This window comes from Oryza glaberrima, chromosome 10, assembly GCF_000147395.1.
Source record: "Oryza glaberrima chromosome 10, OglaRS2, whole genome shotgun sequence".
Taxonomy (NCBI): domain Eukaryota; kingdom Viridiplantae; phylum Streptophyta; class Magnoliopsida; order Poales; family Poaceae; genus Oryza; species Oryza glaberrima.
In genome coordinates, this window is record NC_068335.1 from 10,383,328 (window position 1) to 10,405,834 (window position 22,507).

The 22,507-nt window shown below is 35.3% G+C and overlaps 1 protein-coding gene across 1 annotated transcript; it reads left to right on the forward strand.

Annotated features, from left to right (window-relative positions):
- The first annotated feature begins 8,560 nt into the window (after positions 1-8,560).
- Positions 8,561-12,070, forward strand: LOC127753373 (endo-1,4-beta-xylanase 5-like). The gene is made up of 4 exons (XM_052278851.1): positions 8,561-8,629; positions 9,737-9,959; positions 10,573-11,633; positions 11,720-12,070. Exons 1-4 carry the CDS (start codon positions 8,588-8,590, stop codon positions 12,068-12,070), a joined length of 1,677 nt encoding a protein of 558 aa, XP_052134811.1. The 5' UTR covers positions 8,561-8,587.
- Positions 12,071-22,507: the final 10,437 nt, after the last annotated feature.

The following is a 22,507-nucleotide window of genomic DNA, read 5'->3' on the forward strand; positions in this document are numbered from 1 at the left end:
GATCGGCTGAAACTCCGATACTACCCTAATCGGCAACCAGAAGGCATGCTAGAGATTGATAATCTAAGCATGACTTAATAGATCAAACTCAACTGATGCAGCATTAAGTATGAAAAGAAGAACAATATCTAGACAATCAAGCCGCTAGAAGTTTCATAGAGTGGTAGATATCTTATATAATCTAAATCAACGTCGAAATCTAACCTAATCGGCTGCCCTCTACTAGCAGATGTTAGCCGATTGTAGGTTAGATGGTGATATTGCCAGAGATTACGTATGATATATGTTAACTCGACGAATTACGTAAACAAGATTAGAGTATCATAAAGATGGAAGCACTAATCCCGAGAACACAAGCCGTCATAACAAGTTTTACCTCTTGTTGAAGATCGAAACTGATGCAGCTCAACCAGGAAGCAAGAACTCGTCGAAATAAAACTAGAATGAAAAGGTGGCGATGCGCCGAAACTGTATAGAACATGTGTGTGTTAAAAGTTACATAGGGCTTGGGTCTATTTATATCCGAGAATTACAAGATATATCCATAACGGACACGACTACTATCTCTAACAAACTCCAAGCGGCAGACTTTTGCCCAAGCATATCTCTAAGGAAATTACATAAAACATCCTAATTAATAGATAGAATTGCCTTCTCAGGACTCTATCCATGTGCGGCAATCACCTTGAAGCACTTCAATTCAACCTGATATCATACATCAAGTTGCATTGTCGGAATCGGCTGCATCATCTTACCTAGTCCGACTCAGACCCAGCCGATCCTAATCGTAGCCGATCTGGACTCCAGCCGATTCCTGCTCTGTTTCTGAACTCGATCTCCGCCTCCGACTTTGCTTCGATCTAATCTTCTTTCCCGATGCCGATATTACCAAATTTGGTTGTTAACAAAGACGAACGGTCAAACATGTGCTAAAAAGTCAACAGTGTCAAATATTTTGAAACGGAGGGAGTATATTCTTTTAAACACATCACACGAAACAATAAAAAGTTTTATATTGATATGGCATGAAAAATATCATAAGGTTATAGTCCTCGCCATGTGCCAACAAAAAAACCGCACACTACCGACGAAAAAGCCTAGCGTCAAGCCATACGCTGCTATGCTTAACAGATTGCCCATGATCTGAAAAGCTAAAAAACTAACATATGTCACATCCAAAACGATGCCTCCAATAAGGCTACGACATTGAAAATATTGTAGCTTGCCAAGGAGACCTAGACATGGTTTTTGATTGGAGGATCATGCTGATAATGGAGAGGGAGGCACCTCAGCAACAATCCCACGAGGGTTGCGACATCCGAACGTAACTTGGTCGCTAACAGCCATTGATTCATTAGGATGGATTTTCACAGCTAGCTCGGTAATGCTGTCTTTTATATAACTAGTTGGGTGGCCCGCGCGATTGCGCGGTTAGCACCCATTTAAAGTCATCTATTTTCTAAAATGATTTTACTATCCCCGTGATTCTAATTTTATAGTTCAAAGTCATACCAGTTGTTACTCCTTACTTTTTCGTTACCCCTTCCTTATTTGCTTGCTCGATCTACCACTGCTTCTATTCTCTCTCTTTGAAATCTTTAAAAATTACTCCCTCCGTCCTAAAATATAAGCATTTTTAGCTTTGAATCTAGACAACTATGTGTCTAGATTCATAGCTAAAAGTTATTATATTTTGGGACAGATGTAGTAGACATTATTTAGATCTAGTTTATTATCATCGTTGAGTTTCATTTTTATATATTTTTTAAGTCCCATCAAACGTTGTCACTGCACTCCTCTACGACCCATCCGTTGCCTGGGATTTTAAAAATCAAACATGATTATCGTTTAGATTCATTTTTTACTTTCTAGAAATCCCGCCAAACCATCATTGGCTTTGCCACTGTACTTCTCTACGGTTTGCCCGCTACCTGCCCTCTTTATTGTCCTTGGGATTTCAAAATCAAACATGATTATCATTAGGGTTTATTTTTTATTTTTTCATGACCGTGTTGCTTAATAGCCTATCCATCGTCCTTGCTTTTAATCGTCATTGGATTTTATTTGGGGTTTTGTTAATAGTTTTTAGATGTCTCATCAACCGTTACCACTGCTTCTATTCATTCTCTTTGGAACCTTTAAAAATTGGATCTTATAGTTTTTAGAGTTTATTATCTTCCTTGGGTTTCAATTCTATTATTTTTGGAAGTCCCATCAAACACTGCCACTATACTCCTTTACGACCCGTCCGCTGCCTCATCTCTTTATTTTCATTGAGATTTAAATCGAACATAATTATCGTTTGTGTTCATTTTTTTACTTTCTAGAAGTCCCGCCAATCATCATTGGCTTTGCCACTGTGCTCTTCTACGACTCGCCGCTGCCTTCCCTCTTTATTTTTTATTTTTTGGATGTCCCACCAAATGCCATGACCGTGTTGCTTAACGACCTTTCCGTTGTTCCTACTTTCAATCATCAATGGGATTCTATTTTGGGCTTTATCAATAGTTTTGAGATATCCCATCAACCGTTACCACTCTACTCTTTTACAGGCCCTGTTGCTTCTCCCATCTTTATTATCATTTGTCATCTGTTTTCTAGATGAATTTTTTGTTTGAAAATTCCATATTTTTCATTCCGATATTTTTTTTATTTAGAAAATATATTCCTACTTTAACTCTTATAATTGGGTGGCCTGTGCAATTGCATAGCTAGCACCCGTATAAAATTATTTGTTTTTTACATATGATTTTATTTAAAATTTACCATTCCAGTGTTTCTAATTTTAAAGTTTTTAAAAGTCACTTCAATAGCTACCCTTACTCCTCTGTCACCCCTTTACCCCTTTATTTGATTGCTCGATCTATCACTATTTCTATTCATCCTCTTTAGAACTCGTATATTTTTCATTTCGATATTTTTTTATTTATAAAATATATTCCTACTTTAACTCTTATAATTGGGTAGCCCGCGCAATTGCGCGGCTAGTACCCGTATAAAATTATTATTTTTACATATGATTGTATTTAAAATTTATCTTTCCCATGTTTCTAATTTAAAGTTTTTAAAAGTCACGTCAGTCGCTACCCTTGCTCCTCTGCCACACCTTTATTTGATTGCTCGATCTATCACTACTTCTATTCATCCTCTTTAGAACTTCAAAAATTAGAACTTGTAGTTTTCAGATTTGATTTTCTTGTTGGGTTTTATTTTTATAATTTCTAGAACTCCCGTTAAACGTCATCAATGTACTCCACTACGGCCCATCCACCGCATCCTCTCTTTTTTATCATTGGGATTTAAAAAATTAAACATTATTTTTGTTTGTGTTCTTTTTTACTTTCTAGAAGTCCCACCAAAACATTAGCGGCTTTGCCACTATACTCCTCTATGGCCCGCCCATAGAGATTTTTAAAATAGAACATGATTATCATTGTGGTTTTACTTTTTATAAGTCTCGCCAACTGTCGTAACCGTGTTGCTTAATGGTATGCCCGTCGTCCCTCCTCTTAATTGTCATTTGATTCTATTTCGGGTTTTGTTTATAGTTTTTAGACGTCCCATCAACCACCACCACTCTATTCCTTTACATGCTCATTGTTTCTCCCCTCTTTATTGTATTTGTCATCGTAGTGTTCTAAAAGGACCTTTTTTTTTGAAAATTCCATATTTTTCATTCCAATATTTTTTATTTATAAATTATATTCCTAGTTCAACTCTTATAATTATTTTTCTATTTTCAGAATTTATTTTATTTGTTATACCGAATTTTAATTAATCTCTCTATATGGTCTCTTCTTTCAATAATTCTTTTTTATTATGAATTTTAGTTATTTATATAATGTATTCCACTCTCATTTTTATTTTTGTATTTTCGTGTTTTTTTATTTTGAATTTCAATTACTCTCATGTTGGGTTCTTATTTGGAGATAAATTATATTCCTATATAAACTCTTATAACTATTTTTCTATTTTCAGAATTTATTTTATTTGTTATTTCAAATTTTAATTAATCTCTCTCTATATATGGTCTCTTCTTTCAATAGTTCTTTTTATTGCAAATTTTAGTTATTTATATAATGTATTCCACTCTCATTTTTGTTTTTGTATTTTCATGTTTTTTATTTTGAATTTCAATTACTCTCATGTTGTGTTCTTATTTGGACTCTTCTGTCAACATTGCTTATTTTTAATTTCGAATTTTAGCTATTTTAGTACTTGAAATCTTCTTTTTTAAAAATAAAGTTCGGATTTTATTTTATTTATATTTTCAATTTTAATTAATCTTATATTGGATTCTTATATAGACTCTCCTTTCAATATTGCTTATTTTTAATTCCGAATTTTAGTTACTTTTAAATTGTATTTTTACTTGAAAAATTAGTTTTTGGGTTAATGTGGGAATTTCTATCCCTCATATCAGGAGTAGAGTCCAAAGAATTAGCCGAGGTAATTGAATAAATGGACCAGCCATCAAATACATCTATTTTTCTCGTGTACTGGTCATACCTTCTCTTTCTCTGGCTCCTATTTCTTCGTTATTTTGTTGGAGACGGCAGATGGGAAACTGTACGTGCTGTGATTGCTTTGTAGTATTTTTTTTTTTGGTAGCTAGCCACCATAGCAATCGGACACAAAATCATACACGGACATAGTTTTTTCCCTAGATTCCTATTACAATTTTTGTTTCCTAGTGCTAGTTTGGTAAGAAAAGTCTAACTGCTGCTGCCAATCTATCTATCTAACTATTATATACTAAAAGTCTATTAAATTTCCTACAAATGTTCTTAAATCACCACGTGGCACTCCTACAAACTCTCCTTAGCCGCCACATGGCACTATCTAATTTCACTGTTGATTTTAACTTAAATTGGTGGGTCCATTATTTTACACCATTAGATTAGAACTATTATTAAAAAGTAATAACTTCCTCATATTACATATCCCATACGTATGACTTTATACTATACAAACGATACTACTACTGTTCTTCCGTACGTATGTACAGACACGATTGAAAACAATAATGCTTACATAATGTTGGCCAGAAGAAAAAAAAACCATACGCATCTACATAAAAAGACATAAATAAAACATAGACCCATAAAAATCGATGGTGTTTAAAATATAATTTTCTACATTATAAACATAAAATATATTACTTCACTAATATAAATATATTTAGTTAAATTATGATCTATAATAAATATCCAATCAATATTCCATCATCTAAATCAATGTATTATATACTACACCATATGGTACTCTATAAATACTCCTATATCGCCATGTGGCGCTCTAATAAATTTAGAGAAATTAAAAAAATCTAACCATCAGTTTTTATTTAATCTGGTGGAGCTATTACTTTTAATCATTGGATCCATAATAAAATAGCCAATTAGATTTATCCTTAAAAGGCCCACATACATGCATGAACGTACGTACTTCATGTACCGGGCCCCACATTCCTCTTTTCTTTTTTCTCTTTTTCATGCACATGAGATAAAAACCGAATTAATTATTCTATAATGTATTATGTGTTTTATTTATTTATATATTATTATATATTAAATATCAAATATATTATTTTGACACCGTGCCGTTGTCCTTTATCTCCCACTATGGACTTCATTTGATCAATTGAGTATTAAATATAAATAATGAAAATAAGTATATTTTATTTTTTTAAGAAAAATATATAAAAAAAGTACTTGCAATACGCGGTGTGCACCGCGTAATATACCATTTAATAATAGTTTGGGAAACATGCTCGATATAAATAAGGGAGTAGCCAATTCAATAAGAACTTTAGAACATAGCCTTAAATGTATTATTTAGGTACTAAAACATTAATATATAATATACAATAAATTTGTATACTTGGTCAATCATAGCCTAAAAATATCAAACCTATGTCTTCAGTGATCCCCATGTATATAAGTTCTATTCATAAGCCACTATCCACTGATCGCTAAATAATATTATTTATAAGGTATCCATGCACAATACACTTAAAAATTAGCTAATATCCAATGAGCATGTGTGTCATCCAACACTGAAAATAAATAGCGATACAAAGTGCGCAACTATCAACAAACTATAGAGTAAGTAGACGATACAAACAATAGTTGACTACAAGTAGATTACAACTATAAGTAATACCATTACTACACTTCTACAAACGATCCTAAGATATCACGTAATACTCTAATAAATTAGAGAGAATCTATGAAAATCTGTCTCTACATACATACACAACTCCTATATAATTACTACATACATACACAACTCCTATATAATTACGTACACAAGAGATAAAAAGAAATAAAAAGGAAGAGTCTATATGTGATTCGTCCCATCTGGTAGTTTTCTTTTTCTTTACAGCTCTAAGATTTTTCCAAATTGAGGATATATAAACATAGCAACCACTCCTAGCGAGGTGGTAAAAAAATCCATGCCACAGCGCTGCCTCACGCCACCCATTGCTTCACTCTCATCCCATCACTTTTCTTGAAAGTATTTTTTTTACTAAGAATGTAAAAGTCAATCATATGAGCTCATATAGATATGTGCAGATGCACACAACGAATACACATGCGTGCACCATATCCCTATGTTAGAAAAATATTCGTTCATAAAAAGGAATGTATGTACGAGAGACTACTATTCGCTAGAAAAAAAACATACATATAACTACATTATATAAAATTTTTATGTCATCCTCATCCAAACAATTTTAAAAAATTAGCTCAAATTCCAACGCATATTAACCCCGCCTACATGCATAGGTGAATTAGATGTATAATACAAGAAAAAAAAATCAAAACTTATATTAACTTGTAAGTTAGCAAAGGATCACTACGTGAGGAAATATTTTTTACGTGGTCCTCATCACTGAAGCTATTACATAGTTGAATGATCAACCCTGCTATTTTTTTTAAAAAAAATATATCTATACAACTAAAATTTAGTACTATTGATTAACACCTTAAACAAATTATGTCTACTCTATATAATAAATCAACTCAAGACAAAAAAAAACTTTTTTTTATCACCTCGATCTTCTTTCACTCATTCCATAAAGGATGCTAAGTATGGATCTCAACTGGCTACATTGTAGTAATTATATAGGAGTATGCATTATTCGGTTAAGGTGGTCCAAGTAAGATGTTACCGTTGACAATAATGCTTAACTGGCCTGCTACTTACCAATAAAATTATGTTACCGTTGAGGAGCACGACTATATCAATGTGGGACCCATGAATCAAGGCATTAGAGAAAAATTCTTAGCGGCTATAGTCGGCTTCACCTGATCATCAGAGGAGCATTCATATATAAGTATAATTGTTTTATCCTATTAATTGGTAGAAGCGATATTTTTAAATATTTATATATAGATTTGGATCTGTGAGGTATGGGCACTTGGGTATGATGTGGAGATTAATTTCTTATGGTATTAATTATGTATTGGGTTTTTTTCAATACAGCTGCAATTCCATCATTTACTCCATATCGAAATCAATGGTCTATTTCTTATAGTGAATATGGTGGATATGGTTTCATTAGTATTCTTTTTGTAGGCAATAAATAAATTGCCCGCGCATCTGCGCGGGCTTCCTTCCTAGTTTCTATAATACACGTATCTGTATCTGATTACCATATTAAAACTTCTATGCTATTAAATCTCAGCCCTTAAAATTTAGCAACTACGATCTAATGGTGTAAAGTTTTATCTTTTTCTCCGATTAATGTGAGAATTTCTGGGCCTCACAGCGAACGTGTTTCTCTTTTCAAAGCCGTTTTAATAATATAATAGATAGATAGATATGTACTATCTCTATCAACAAGATTTGTTTCTGGCTACAAATCTGGACAGAAATGAATTTGGATAGAAATGAAGTCTTTTTGATATAGATGGAGTAAGTATATACAACTAGCTGGATGCTAGCTATTTCCTAACTTATATGCTAGGATGTCATAAAAATGCCCATAAATAGCAAGATTTAACTTAATCCAGACAATCGGTGTACTGCTAAATTACCGTTTCAAATCAAACGGATAAGTATATTAATTATTCTACGGCTGTATCTTCGACGAGTATTAATTACTACTACTATCTCGTTGCCTATAAATTCATTTTTCTCCTTTGGCAAAACAGACCTCAATCAATCGACGGTGGTAACAGGACACACGATGAATGTTTTCATGAAGAAATTCGGGATCATTTTGCTACTCTTTTCCTTCTTCAGAGGTCAGTTTTTTTCGCAACATGATGTAGAGAGAGTACGGGCCAACCGTTCCACCTGGTTTAGTTTTTTTATCCTCGGATTTTTTTTTTTCTGGGAGATGTCAGTATGTGGAAGGAGGAAACTTTCACATATGAAAAGGGCAGACGAAATTATTTTTTTATATGGAGAGATACACTGCTTGTAGGGTTATCTTCAGATTTACCTTTTGGTCTGTTCATTTTTTCAGTTACACCATTTGGCATATTTCAGTTTGTTTTTTTTTTTTGTAATGGTACTACGAACAGATTATGGATATTTATGCACATACGTATCATTTTCCTCGATTTTTGTAGGTCAGATGGTCCAATCGGTTCCTTATGACCATACGGCAAGCATCGAGGCAAGTGTTTATGGTTTATTTCTCCAAATAGTAATAAGCATTGGATGGCAGATCACCCTAGTATAACATTTTTTTCCATTCTATAAATTCTTCAGTGAAAGATTAAACTTAGTAGCTTCTGGATCTAAAAAACATAAGAAATTTTATTTCAACATTTAGTACGAACCATGTAACGCAAATAATTCTAATTTGAGCTCTGTTGCAAGACATGCATATACTAAACGACTAAGTTAGTTAGTTCTTCATGTTTTTTTTCCTTTTCGTGTATTTTGAACAAATCAAATGGATAAAAATGATCAATTTTATCTTTCATTTCAGTCTCTCCAAAATCACGAAATAATGGTACGATGGTGAATTGGTCAAAACTGATCCAGGAGTAGCATACTAGGCACTAGGTAGAGATATCGATATCGATGTCTAAAGGCACACTGCTCAATCAGATATGGATTTACGTTTCCGAACTTTGTGGAGCAGTTTGCTTAATACAAAAATGCATTCTCGTTTAATATCTTTGGCTCCGAGATCCTTGAACTGTTTCTTTTCCCTCCATTGCTGCATTGAATGCCATTTCAGAAAAATAAAATAAAATCACATTAATTGTTCAATATTTAATTTGGGGCTATTATTCCAGGTGCAATTTCAAATGTCAGATTTGACTATAGTTGATCTGCACAATCAGATCTATCTAATTAACTTTGATTATAAACTTTACCGATTTTACACCATAGTTATTCAAACTGTTCAGCTCTAAATACTCTCTCTATTCTAAAATATAACAATATTTATATGTTTTACAAAATGTATTAGACATCATATGAATAGATGCATCTTGATAAGCGTACAGAAATCATCAAATTTTTAAACAGAGATGATATAACCAAGCATATTCCAAAATTAGACGGATTAACCAAGCCAGGGATGGAAACAAGCGTGGGCAATTATGGCCTGGCCCCATGCCTAGCTTATCTCCATTATTAATCTTAATTAAAAAAATACTTTCTAATTTGTGGAAATATCTAAGCTTTTATTATTAGCTTAGAAGATTTACTGGCTCCGCCACTAAACCAAGCCAATGTTTTATTGTGGAATTTTAATTGTGTTGTGCAGTGCCTGAGCAACCCGATGATACCTCTGTACAGCGGCGGCGTCATAAAAAACAGCGAGTTCAACGTAGGCCTGACGGACTGGACCGTGCCCTTGGGCGTCCAGGCCACCGTGAATCGCTCGTCGTCCGGCAACAAGTTCGCCGAGGCGCGGACCGACGGCCAGCCGTCGCGCACCGTGTACCAGACGGTCCAGATGCAGCCCAATACCCACTACTCTCTCTCAGGTCAAAAAGATGTGTACATAATTCTTTTCAGACATGCTATATTTATGGTGACACAAAATTAGTGATATCATGTAGATTGATTTAACCAACGTTTGATTTGCTAAGTCTCTATTTATTCTATCTCTCTGTATTACGAACCTGTTACTCCTGTTATACATTAGTTTCCCATTGAATTTGCACTAGCATCTCTTCTATTATATCTACTTACATATGTAATTTTGAGACTTACATTGTAAATGACTAAAATGACATATGTAATTTTATGACTTACATATGTAATTTTAGAACTTACATCGTAAATACACTAAAGTTAATATGTAATTTAGGGACTTATAATGTAAATACGTGCCGACTATTTTTTGGTGAAAAATATGGCGCCATAAATATAGTTATTTCCATTCTTTTTATATTACACGGCATACGCGCGATTACTAGAATCCGGCTCAAAATCCATCTACATATGCATAATATTTATATTCGTAGGCATTGTAATTTAAATCCTGGTCATCACCACACCACGTGTTTTTCCATGTGTACATAATTTTCTTTGTGTGTGACGCGTTTGCTGTTTTGATACCATTATTGTTGGTGTGTTGTGTGTGTGGCCGTGCAGCGTGGTTGCAGGTGTCCGCCGGCACGGCCAACGTGATGGCGGTGGTCAGGACCCCCGACGGCCAGTTCGTCGCCGCCGGCGCCACCGTCGCCAAGTCCGGCTGCTGGAGCATGATCAAGGGCGGCATGACGTCCTACTCCTCCGGGCAAGGCCAGCTCTACTTCGAGGCTGACGCAGCGGTGGCCATCTGGGTGGACAGCGTCTCGCTGCAGCCGTTCACCTTCGACGAGTGGGACGCGCACCGCCAGCAACAATCCGCCGGCAGGGCGCGGCGGAGCACCCTCGGTGTCGTCGTCGCCCGCGGCACCGACGGCGCGCCGGTGCCGAACGCCACGGTGACCGCCGAGCTCCTCCGCCCCGGCTTCCCCTTCGGCAACGCGATGACCCGGGAGATCCTGGACAACCCGGCGTACGAGCAGTGGTTCACGTCGCGGTTCACGGTGGCGACGTTCGAGAACGAGATGAAGTGGTACGCCACGGAGGGGAGGCAGGGGCACGAGGACTACCGCGTCCCGGACGCTATGCTGGCGCTCGCGGAGCGGCACGGCGTCAGGGTGCGCGGCCACAACGTGTTCTGGGACGACCAGAGCACGCAGATGGCGTGGGTCAGGTCGCTGGGGCCGGACGAGCTGAGGGCCGCCATGGACAAGCGGCTCAGGTCTGTCGTGTCGCGGTACGGCGGCGGCAAGGTGATCGGCTGGGACGTGGTGAACGAGAACCTCCACTGGAGCTTCTACGAGGGCAAGCTCGGCCCGGACGCGTCGCCGGCGATCTACCACCAGGTGGGGAAGATCGACGGCGAGACGCCGCTGTTCATGAACGAGTTCAACACCGTGGAGCAGCCGGTGGACATGTCGGCGATGGCCAGCAAGTACGTCGCCAAGATGAACCAGATACGGTCCTTCCCCGGCAACGGCGGCCTGAAGCTCGCCGTCGGGCTCGAGAGCCACTTCGGTGCCACCCCAAACATCCCCTTCATGCGCGCCACGCTGGACACGCTCGCGCAGCTCAAGCTCCCCATCTGGCTCACCGAGATCGACGTCGCCAATGGAACAAACCAGGTAACAAATTGTATAATTTCATCTTTTTCATCATCAAGATTTCATTATGAAAATGAGAAAATCGTAATCTATTGTTCTACGTGCAGGCGCAGCATTTGGAGGAGGTGTTGAGAGAAGGGTACGGGCACCCGAACGTGGATGGCATGGTGATGTGGGCGGCGTGGCACGCCACGGGGTGCTACGTGATGTGCCTGACGGACGACGAGTTCAAGAACCTCGCCGTCGGCGACGTCGTCGACAAGCTCATCGCCGAGTGGAGGACGCACCCCGTGGCCGCCGCCACGACGGACGCCGACGGTGTCGTCGAGCTCGACCTCGCGCACGGCGAGTACAACGTCACGGTGACCCACCCGTCGCTCGTGTCGTCCGCCGTGCGTACGCTGACCGTGGACGCATCGTCATCCTCGTCGGAGAACGCCATAGACATCAGGGTGTAGGAACAGGAGTGTTGTAGTATAAGTGGATCTAGCCCGTATGATTGTTCACGAGGCGAATTAGTGCTCCTCGAATCACAAGTAGAATACATCATCAGGGACTAAGTATCTGTACTCTTCCATATCAGATTATAAGTCGTCAAAATTAAACTACTTTAAGATTAAATCTATCTATTATATACTAAAAGTCCATTAAACTTCCTACAAACGCTTCTAAGCCGCTACGTGGCGTTCCTACAAATACTCCTAGATTGCCACGTGCGTTTTAATAAATCATAGAAATTCTAATCTATCTATTATATACTAAAAGTCCATTAAACTTCCTACAAACGCTTCTAAGCCGCTACGTGGCGTTCCTACAAATACTCCTAGATCGCCACGTGACGTTTTAATAAATCATAGAAATTCTAATTAAAAAGAAAAACATCTAACCATCAGTTTTCAATTAATCTGGTGGACCCATTATTTTTAACCATTAGATCTTTATTTAAAGAAAATACCAAATAAATCTATCTAAAAAAACCCACGTTACCCGGCCGTACGTGTCCCCATGGACCTGTACGTCCGTACGTCCGTGTACGTACATATCCCCTATATGTCTTTTTTTCCTTTTTCCTTCTCGCATGTATACTTAGACTAGAAAAAATGCTCGTGTGTTACAACGGGTGAAGGCTATTTTGATTTTATTATTGTTATATGGTTTAGTTAAGGTGAAAATCATGAGCTACAATTAGGAGTGAAGTTAGCATGCGAGTTTTTTTTAAAAAAATATTTCTTATACGACTCCTTCTGTATTTCCGAAAGCGAACGAAACTTAAAACCCAACTCAAATACGTATTTCGAAAAGCGAACAAACCTAAAAAACCGACTTGTACACGGATGACATACCGAAGTACCAGCAAAAACATCTTCAACTTTTATAATAGTAGATATTAGAGAAAAAACTCAAAAAAATCCATGTTAACCATATGTTTTAAGTTGTAAAATTATATGTTATTTTAAGTTTTATTCTAAATAGCGCATCTCATCAAATCATCCACAAATAATAATAATAATAAATTAAAATTGTGGATTATATCATTGTATATCACTGAAGAGCATAGTTAAATTGGACTTATATTTTCAAAATAAAAACAATTTAAATTGTGAGTAGCTCTCTAAAAATTTACTCACTCCATACTGTGTAATACTGATATATCCAATCACCATGAATGTATTTTTCATATATTATATGTTTCTTTATTCATATATATTTTTTAAAAAAATTAACAATCATATATTTTTTTACAGCATATGGATGTCCTTTTATCTTTTAGTAATCATTTGGTCTACATTGGAAGAGCATATCTAGGACACGCGAAACAAAGTGTATCATTAGCGATTAATTAAGTATTATATATTACATAACCCGTGCTTATCTAAGAAAAAAAAATTAAAAAGGTAAAATCAAGCTATTTATTTATACATAACCCGTGGATATATTATTTCAACCATTATATATATCTATTCAAGTAATCTCCACAAGAGATGTCATAAAGGGAAATAAACAAGAAGAGTATGTATACGATCAGCTGCATCGAGTAGTTTTCTCTTTCTTTCTTTCTTTGCAGCTATGAGATAGATTTTCCTCAAATTGTGCATATGAGTAGCGACCACTCCTGACGAGGTTGTCAAAGAATCCACGCCGCTGCAGCACCACTTCACTCCATCTCAGCAATGTTCTTGAAAGTATTTTTTTACTAATGATATAAAAGGCATTCACGAGCGCATATATAAACGTATGCACATCTATCATATAAATACACATACGCACACCTACCCTAAGAGAAAAAAATATTTGTCTCCAAAAAAGAGGAAAAAGTACGTGCTTAGTATTTGCCAGAAAAAACATATACACATTCAATCGAAAGTGTCTTATGGAACCATGTTATATCTTTTTTTAGTTATGTCATTCTCATCTATATAATGTTAATAATTAGCACAAATAATTTTGACAATATAGATTATTCTATCTTATAATACCATGAACATGCATAGGTGAATCAAATGTATAATAAAAGAAAAAACAAAACAAAAAATATATTAACTCATATGTTTAGGAATGATGGTGATAGATGAGTTTATATATAAGCGGGACAATTTGTACCGTCGTTGTAGTTTAAGGGTGTAATTCAGACTTTTTCCTTTAAAAAGTCATTTCCACATAAGGATTTATAATAAAAATTTAATCGACACTAAATAAGTAAGGTGCCCACACATGTGCTATAAATGCTCTCAAAGCGCCACGTGGCGCTCCTTTTAACACTCCAACGCCACAACGTGGCATTTTAATAAATTTAAAACTCACAAAAAATCTGAGAATAAATAAAACATCCATCCATCGATTTTCACTAATATACAGTGGACCCATTGTTTTCTATCATTATATTTATTTATCCAAATAGATAAGGATAAAAACAAAAAAAAGGCCCGCATATCTCAAACCTCTCCCGTACTTACCCCGACAGTATGTACCTCCCCAGTCCCAGCAATTTTCCTTCTCTCCTATTTTTCTCCTATTTTCCTAAATTTGTTAGATGGAAAAAATATTTTATTTTCTACCATTAGATTTGTTTATCAAATAGAGGATAAGAAAACAAGCACTGCATATCCACCCCTCACATTCAGTACGTACGTGCCTCCCCACCTATTTTCTTTCTCTCATATTTTTCTCTTTTAGTTAGATGGAAAAATGTTTTATGAAAACTAATTTTAAACAACTATATTATCTAAATCATATATCCACTTTTTTTTGTGCACACCATTATAATATTTACTATAAAATTTAAAACTGAAGATCCAAGTTAAGTATATTATTAAAGAAATTCATTACTTTGTGTCATATATATTCTCACCGATTCATACATTTTGAAGAAAATATCAAGTAGATTTTTAAACCATCTGATCTGATTAATAACATGTACTTCCAGTAGAACAATTTAAAACAATCTAAGTGGTTTAATTAGAAAATACAACACCCAAAGTATTTTCTAATAGATCTAAAATTAAATGTATTTATAAAAATATATAACTCAATAGGACCCATAATATCTATATTAAAAAAATAATATCCTATCAACCAAAAATTAATTGAAAATATATAGTATGTTATAGTAAATCATTGTATATAACAAAAATCAATTAAACTCCCTCCCGAGCGCTCATAAGTCACTAGCTATCATATCCTAAGATTCTAAAAAAATTCAACTGAATTGATGTATCCATTATTCCATTATTTTTAACTATTAAATCTATTTCTTAAACATAATCTTAAATCGCCATGTGCCACGTCCTTTAAAACAAAGAAAGTATGTTAGAAGTTCTTTAAAAAAATGAAACACCCCATCATCGGTTATCACTTAAATCATTTAGAAAAATTACAAAAATAAAATCTCTTCCACCTCCTCCTCGCCCTCACATTTGCACAACACAGCCCGTCCCCTTCATATTGTTTAGCTCTCAAACTAAAAGAAAAATAATCAATGTTGGATATTTTTTAGGAACATATTACAAACACAGGCACTCACAAAACATGCATACTCACTCCTATGAATGCATAAATACATAGCCTACCCCTATGAATTTTTTTTAGAAACACACAACAAACGTAGGCGCTCACAACTTAACGGACGCACACTCACGCCTATGAACTCACAAACACATAGCTTACCCCATTTGAGTATGTCCAAAAGATTAGACAACATATTTTGAGATTTAAGAAATCACCATGGACGTCTCGCTGTCGATGGATACGTCACCTACCACTGAAAGAATAATAGTCGTAAATACGAGCACCCATGTCAAAGTCTATGACTTGAACCCGGTGGCATGTTCCACTACAAGGAACCTAACTAGTTGAGCTACACTCACTTTGCAATAATATTGAGTATTAAAACAAACATAATTTTTAAGCTTCAATTTTGGAATACTCCTATACCTTTTAAACCTGTGGAACCATCATTTCTTATCATTACTACAAGCGTGTATTCATGCTATAGTAATATGAATACTATAACATTTCAAAACTAATACTACACAATTATATTTTGTCATTATAGTATTCATGTTAAGCTGTGTGGAGGCTTTGACCTACTCTAAATGAAATGTTTTTAGATAGATCACCTCTGAAAATACATTAGCTATATTAGGTTATATAAACCCATACATTTAGTGGATCTTCATGTCCTACCCAATTCTCCTCTATTAAACCATGATAATATATATGCAATTAAAAAAAGAGAAAAACACCTTACTTTATCTTTTGTTGACATGTTTTCTAAAGAAAAAAAATTCTACCTTCTTTTCAAATGATGAAGAAGATTATAAATAATCACTTGTAGATATTACTAAAATATGATATAAGATAAAGCTCATAGGTTAGAGAATTATAAAAGCAATTAATGCCGACAAAAATAATTTATGGAGAAATCGTGGCAGATGTTCTTTGGTTAATATTTTGCTCTTATAGTGTCTCTAGCTTAGCGTACGACGCATGCCCACGCGAATGCGCGGGCTACCTTCCTAGTTATATATTAAAAGTCCATTAACTTTCCCACAAACGCTCTTAAATCGCCACGTGGCACTCCTACAAACGCTCCTAAGCCGCTCCTATGCCGCCACATGGCACTATCTAATCTCACCATTGATTTTAACTTAAATTGGTGGGTCCGTTATTTTACACCATTAGATTAGAACTATTATTAAAAAGTAATAACTTCCTCATATTATATATCCCATACGTATGACTTTATACTATACAAACGCTACTACTATTGTTCTTCCGTACGTATGTACATACACGATTGAAAACAATAATGCTTACATAATGTTGGCCAGAAGAAAAAAAAAACCATACACATCTACATAAAAAGACATAAATAAAACATATAACCATAAAAATCGATGGTGTTTAAAATATGATTTTGTACATTATAAACATAAAATATATTACTTAACTAATATAAATATATTTAGTTAAATTATGATCTATAATAAATATCCAATCAATGTTCTATCTTCTAAATCAATGTATTATATACTACGCCGTATGGTACTCTCTGAATACTCCTATGCCGCCATGTGGCGCTCTAATAAATTTAGAGAAATTTTAAAAAAAATCTAATCGTCAGTTTTCATTTAATCTGGTGGAGCTATTACTTTTAACCATTGGATCCATAATAAAATAGCCAATTAGATTTATTCTTAAAAGGCCCACATACAAGCATGAACGTACGTCTTTTCTTTTTTCTCTTTTTTCACGCACATGAGATAAAAACCGAATCAATTATCCTATGATGTATTATGTGTTTTATTTATTTATATATTATTAGATATTAAATATCAAATATATTATTTTGACACCGTGCCGTTGTCCTTTATCTCCCACTATGGACTTCATTTGATCAATTGAGTATTAAATATAAATAATGAAAATAAATTTATTTTATTTTTTAAAAAAATTATACATAAAAAAGTACTTGCAATACACGCACCGCGTAATATACCATTTAATAGTTTGGGAAACATGCTCGATATAAATAACGGAGTAGCCAATCCAATAAGTACTTTAGAACATATCCTTAAATGTATTATTTAGGTACTAAAACATTAATATATAATATACAATAAATTTGTATACTTGGTCAATCATAGCCTAAAATATCAAGCCTATGTCCTCAGTGATCCCCATGTATATAAGTTCTATTCATAAGCCACTATCCACTGATCGCTAAATAATATTATTTACGAGGTATCCATGCACAATGCACTTAAAAATTAGCTGATATTCAATGAGCATGTGTGTCATCCAACACTGAAAATAAATAGCGATACAAAGTGCGCAACCATTAACAAACTATAGAGTAAGTAGACGATGCAAACAAGTAGATTACAATTATAAGTAATACCATTACTACACTTCTACAAATGCTCCTAAGATATTACGTAATACTCTAATAAATTAGAGATAATCTATGAAAATCTGTCTCTACATATATACACAACTCCTATATAATTACGTACACAAGAGATAAAAAGAAAAAAAAGGAAGAGTCTGTATGTGATTCGTCCCATCTGGTAGTTTGCTTTTTCTTTACAGCTCTAAGATTTTCACAAATTGAGGATATATAAACATAGCAACCAATCCTAGCGAGGTGGTAAAAAAAGCCATGCCACAGCGCTGCCTCACGCCATCCATTGCTTCACTCTCATCTCGTCAATTTTCTTAAAAGTATTTTTTTACTAAGAATGTAAAAGTCAATCATATGAGCTCATATAGATATGTGCAGATGCACACAATGAATACACATACGTGCACCATATCCCTATGTTAGAAAAATATTCATTCATAAAAAGGAATGTATGTACGAGAGACTACTATTCGCTAGAAAAAAAAAGGTACATATAACTACATTATATCTATTTTTATGTCATCCTCATCCAAACAATTTTAAAAATTAGCTCAAATTCCAACGCATATTAACCCCCGCGTACATGCATAGGTGAATTAGATGTATAATACAAGAAAAAAAAATCAAAACTTATATTAACTTGTAAGTTAGCAAAGGATCACTGCGTGAGCAAATATTTTTTACGTGGTCCTCATCACTGAAGCTATTAGATAGTTGAATGATCAACCCTGCTATTTTTTTTAAAAAATATATATCTATACAACTAAAATTTAGTACTATTGATTAACACCTTAAACAAATTATGTCTACTCTACATAATAAATCAACTCAAGACAAAAAAAAACTATTTTTTATCACCTCCATCTTCTTTCGCTCATTCCATAAAGGATGCTAAGTATGGATCTCAACTGGCTACATTGTAGTAATTATATAGGAGTATGCATTATTCGGTTAAGGTGGTCCAAGTAAGATGTTACCGTTGACAATAATGCTTAACTGGCCTGCTACTTACCAATAAAATTATGTTACCGTTGAGGAGCACGACTATATCAATGTGGGACTCATGAATCAAGGCATTAGAGAAAAATCCTTAGCGGCTATAGTCGGCTTCACCCAATCGTGAGAGGAGCATTCATATATAAGTATAATTGTTTTATCCTATTAATTGGTAGAAGCGATATTTTTAAATATTTATATATAGATTTGGATCTGTGAGACATGGGCACTTGGTATGATGTGGAGATTAATTTCTTATGGTATTAATTATGTATTGAGTTTTTTTTGATACAGCTGCAATTCCATCGATTAAGAAAATATTCATACTTCAAAACAATGTTAATAAGTTGTGGTGAATGTTGAATTTATATATAATTGGGATAAAGTGAGTTTTGGTTGGATATGATAACCATTTTGATCATTTACTCCATATCAAAATCAATGGTCTATTTCTTATAGTGAATATGGTGGATATGGTTTCTTTTAGTATTCTTTTTGTAAGCAATAAATAAATTGCCCGTGCATCTGCGCGGGCTTCCTTCCTAGTTTTTACATAAATATAGTATTATTTATAACACCAAATTAGTTTCATTAAATCTATAATTGAATACATCTCCATAATATATTCGTGTTGGGTTGATATTATTACTACTTTTTTTCTACAGATATGACTAAACTTGGAGCAGTTTAAGTCAAAACACTTATAATCTCAAACGGAGAGAAAGAGAGTAGTTTTTATTCTAGAGTCCGTCACAACAGAATATTTGAGATGAAGAATATTTGGTGTAGAGGTTATGCTCACATGGGTGGGTTTCCCCATCCTCTCGCCAAATCCATCTCTGCCAATCCCCTTCCCTTTCATTGTTTGGATAGTGGGTGGAATGATGGGATTGTTGTTATTCCAAATTCAGAACATATAGAATTCAGTAAACACCCAGAAGATTAAGATAAAGTTCTTAACCATCTGAAAAAAATACAGTGAGAAATCAGAAATGTTGGAAAAGAAAAACTTAATAATCTAGGAAACACAATCCTTAGGCCACGGTTCCCCTCTCACAAATCCAGATCAGCCATTAAGCAAATTTTCAAAATCCAAATCGAAATCCAAACATACAACAGTACTCACGTCCAACTCAGGAGACAACACCCAAATTTCTCCCTCTCTTTCCTATGCACGTATAGGAGGTGGCACATCGTCTCTCACATGACGCGGTGGAATTCACCTTGTCTATGAAGGGGAAAAAGGTTGAGTGTAATGCTGTAAGGGCAACAACAATGTATATAGCAAAAGTAGTCCATATAGATGGGACTCACATATATGGACTATAACTATTGCTATCTTGACAATGTATATAGCTAGCAACTAGTATTAAAAGGAGAGAGGAAATAGAGACAAATAACATATTTTATTCTATATGGGCAGCCCATATGCTTATGGGTGGCTTTTGCAATTTTCTTGCTATGGACTGTTCCGCAATGTGGTTAGGTGGCTGAATGAAATATTTTATTGCTTATGGACTAGTTTTCGACTATATTGTGGGGGAGCGTATCCTATGCACACAGGCCCTCGCGTGTACACACCGTGTACACCAACTAAAAATTATCACAAAAAGTTCTAGGAAAATTCATACATGTACTTTCAATAGTATTACATCTACGTGCAAAGTCGCATCTTCAAATTCATTCTACATAGAGAATAACAAAAAAGATAAAATTCTGACAAAATTGCAAGCTTAAAACTGTCAGATTTTTTGTTTTTTTTGTTACGGCTAAAATATAATGAATTTGACGTTAAGATTTTAACCCTAGGTGTAATACAATTGAAAGTATGTGTATGACTTTTTCTAGATTTTTTGGTGACATGTTTTAGTTGGTGTGCACGTGTGTACACGTGAGGGCCTGTGTGCATAGGATATGTTGCCATATTGTGGATGCCCTAAGTGTGACACAAGAAAAGAGTTTCATATCACCGTGGAGAGACTTCTTCCCTATGTGAGCTAGGGCGGATTGTGCTGGGACTTTTGCCAACCTAGCTCCATCCAAATGTCCCAACAGTCTTCGTAGAGAAAATGACCTTGGGTGGAATGATATACATGGGTTGCGCCTCAATTCCGGCTGGCCGTAGTCCATCCAAACAAAGCCATATATGAAGATTATTAACCCACAGAAGAATAGCTTAAAGAAAAATAAAACACTATGGCATAATAATATATCAAAGCACCGTTTATCGTCAAATTGAATAATTGTTGATCATGGCATATCGTCGAATACCACTTTACCCATGATCATGACCATGATAATCTTTTTCCCTTTGGCATTTTATATGGAAGTAGCACACCCCAGACAGTTAGCGGTGGATCCAGAAAAATTACACATTGGTGTTAGAATGTATTTATTGGTGTCATAACATGTTGATTATGCTTAAACATAGTGTTTGATGTGGACTAGGGTTCCCGATCTTTCGAAAGGTTATGATAATCAATGATTTGGGCGGATTCATGACACAAATCGATTCGACTTCTTGAACGAACACGCTCTTGAGCCCCGCAATCGCAGCACCACATCTCCTCTAGTTATCACCCGTGTCGAAACGCGGATGACCTCGCCGAGAAGGCTAATCTCTGTTTGCGAATCGAAGAACACAAACAAGAATAAGGTAGAATACAACCAAAATTGCAGATGAATGATTAAGCTCACAAGTTGGGTTCTTACAAACCGATCTAGCGGCGAAACTGTTCTTGACAGAATAATCTAAGCAAAACCCAAACCCTAAGGGTGACGGGCATGTTTAGGGTTGTGCAACCAACCATTGACGCAACCCTAATTGGTTCCAACACGATACACGGCCCAAAGGCCCAAATACGGTGACGCAACGCCGGGACAGATTCTGGACGTCAACTTGCGAGAAGGCTAGTTAGCGATCAGTCGCGCGCGCCCCTCCCCACGCGACTGGGCACATGTCGCGCGCGGAGAGGGGACGGCGGATGCGCCGCGCGAGGAGGAGAGAGAGAGAGAGAGAGCAAGTTTTCCCTTTTCTTGTTTTTTCCCTTTTTTGGTTTCTGTTTGGTTGGTTTTTCCTTTTTTTTTCCGGTTTCTCTTTTTAAGGTGTAGGAATACAAAGTTTGTATTCGTATGTATACCAAGTTTGTATTTATACGTATATAAAGTTTGTATACACGTATGTAAAGTTTGTATACGCATATGCAAATTTTGTATACGTTGTGTATTTTCTAGTTTTTTATTTTTTTAATACGTATGTATATAAAGTTTATATTCATCGTATACAAAGATTGTACGTCCTATATAAACTTTGTATATGTATATATTTTTCATGCATTAAAAATATATTCATATATATATATATATATATATATATATATAGGTAAATTAACTCGTGCTAGATGGAGTATGGGCTCCAAGATTCAAATTGAGTATATACCCAATTTGAATGAGTATGAATTTTTTTTAAATGTTTAGGTATGAACATTAACTTCTT

Bases quoted from the DNA above. Each gene is read 5' to 3' on its own strand.
- LOC127753373 (XM_052278851.1), top strand. From the start codon at position 8,588: ATGGTCCAATCGGTTCCTTATGACCATACGGCAAGCATCGAG. The intron at 9,960-10,572 runs GTCAAAAAGATG...GTGGCCGTGCAG, and splicing joins TACCCACTACTCTCTCTCAG to CGTGGTTGCAGGTGTCCGCC. The intron at 11,634-11,719 runs GTAACAAATTGT...TTCTACGTGCAG, and splicing joins TCGCCAATGGAACAAACCAG to GCGCAGCATTTGGAGGAGGT.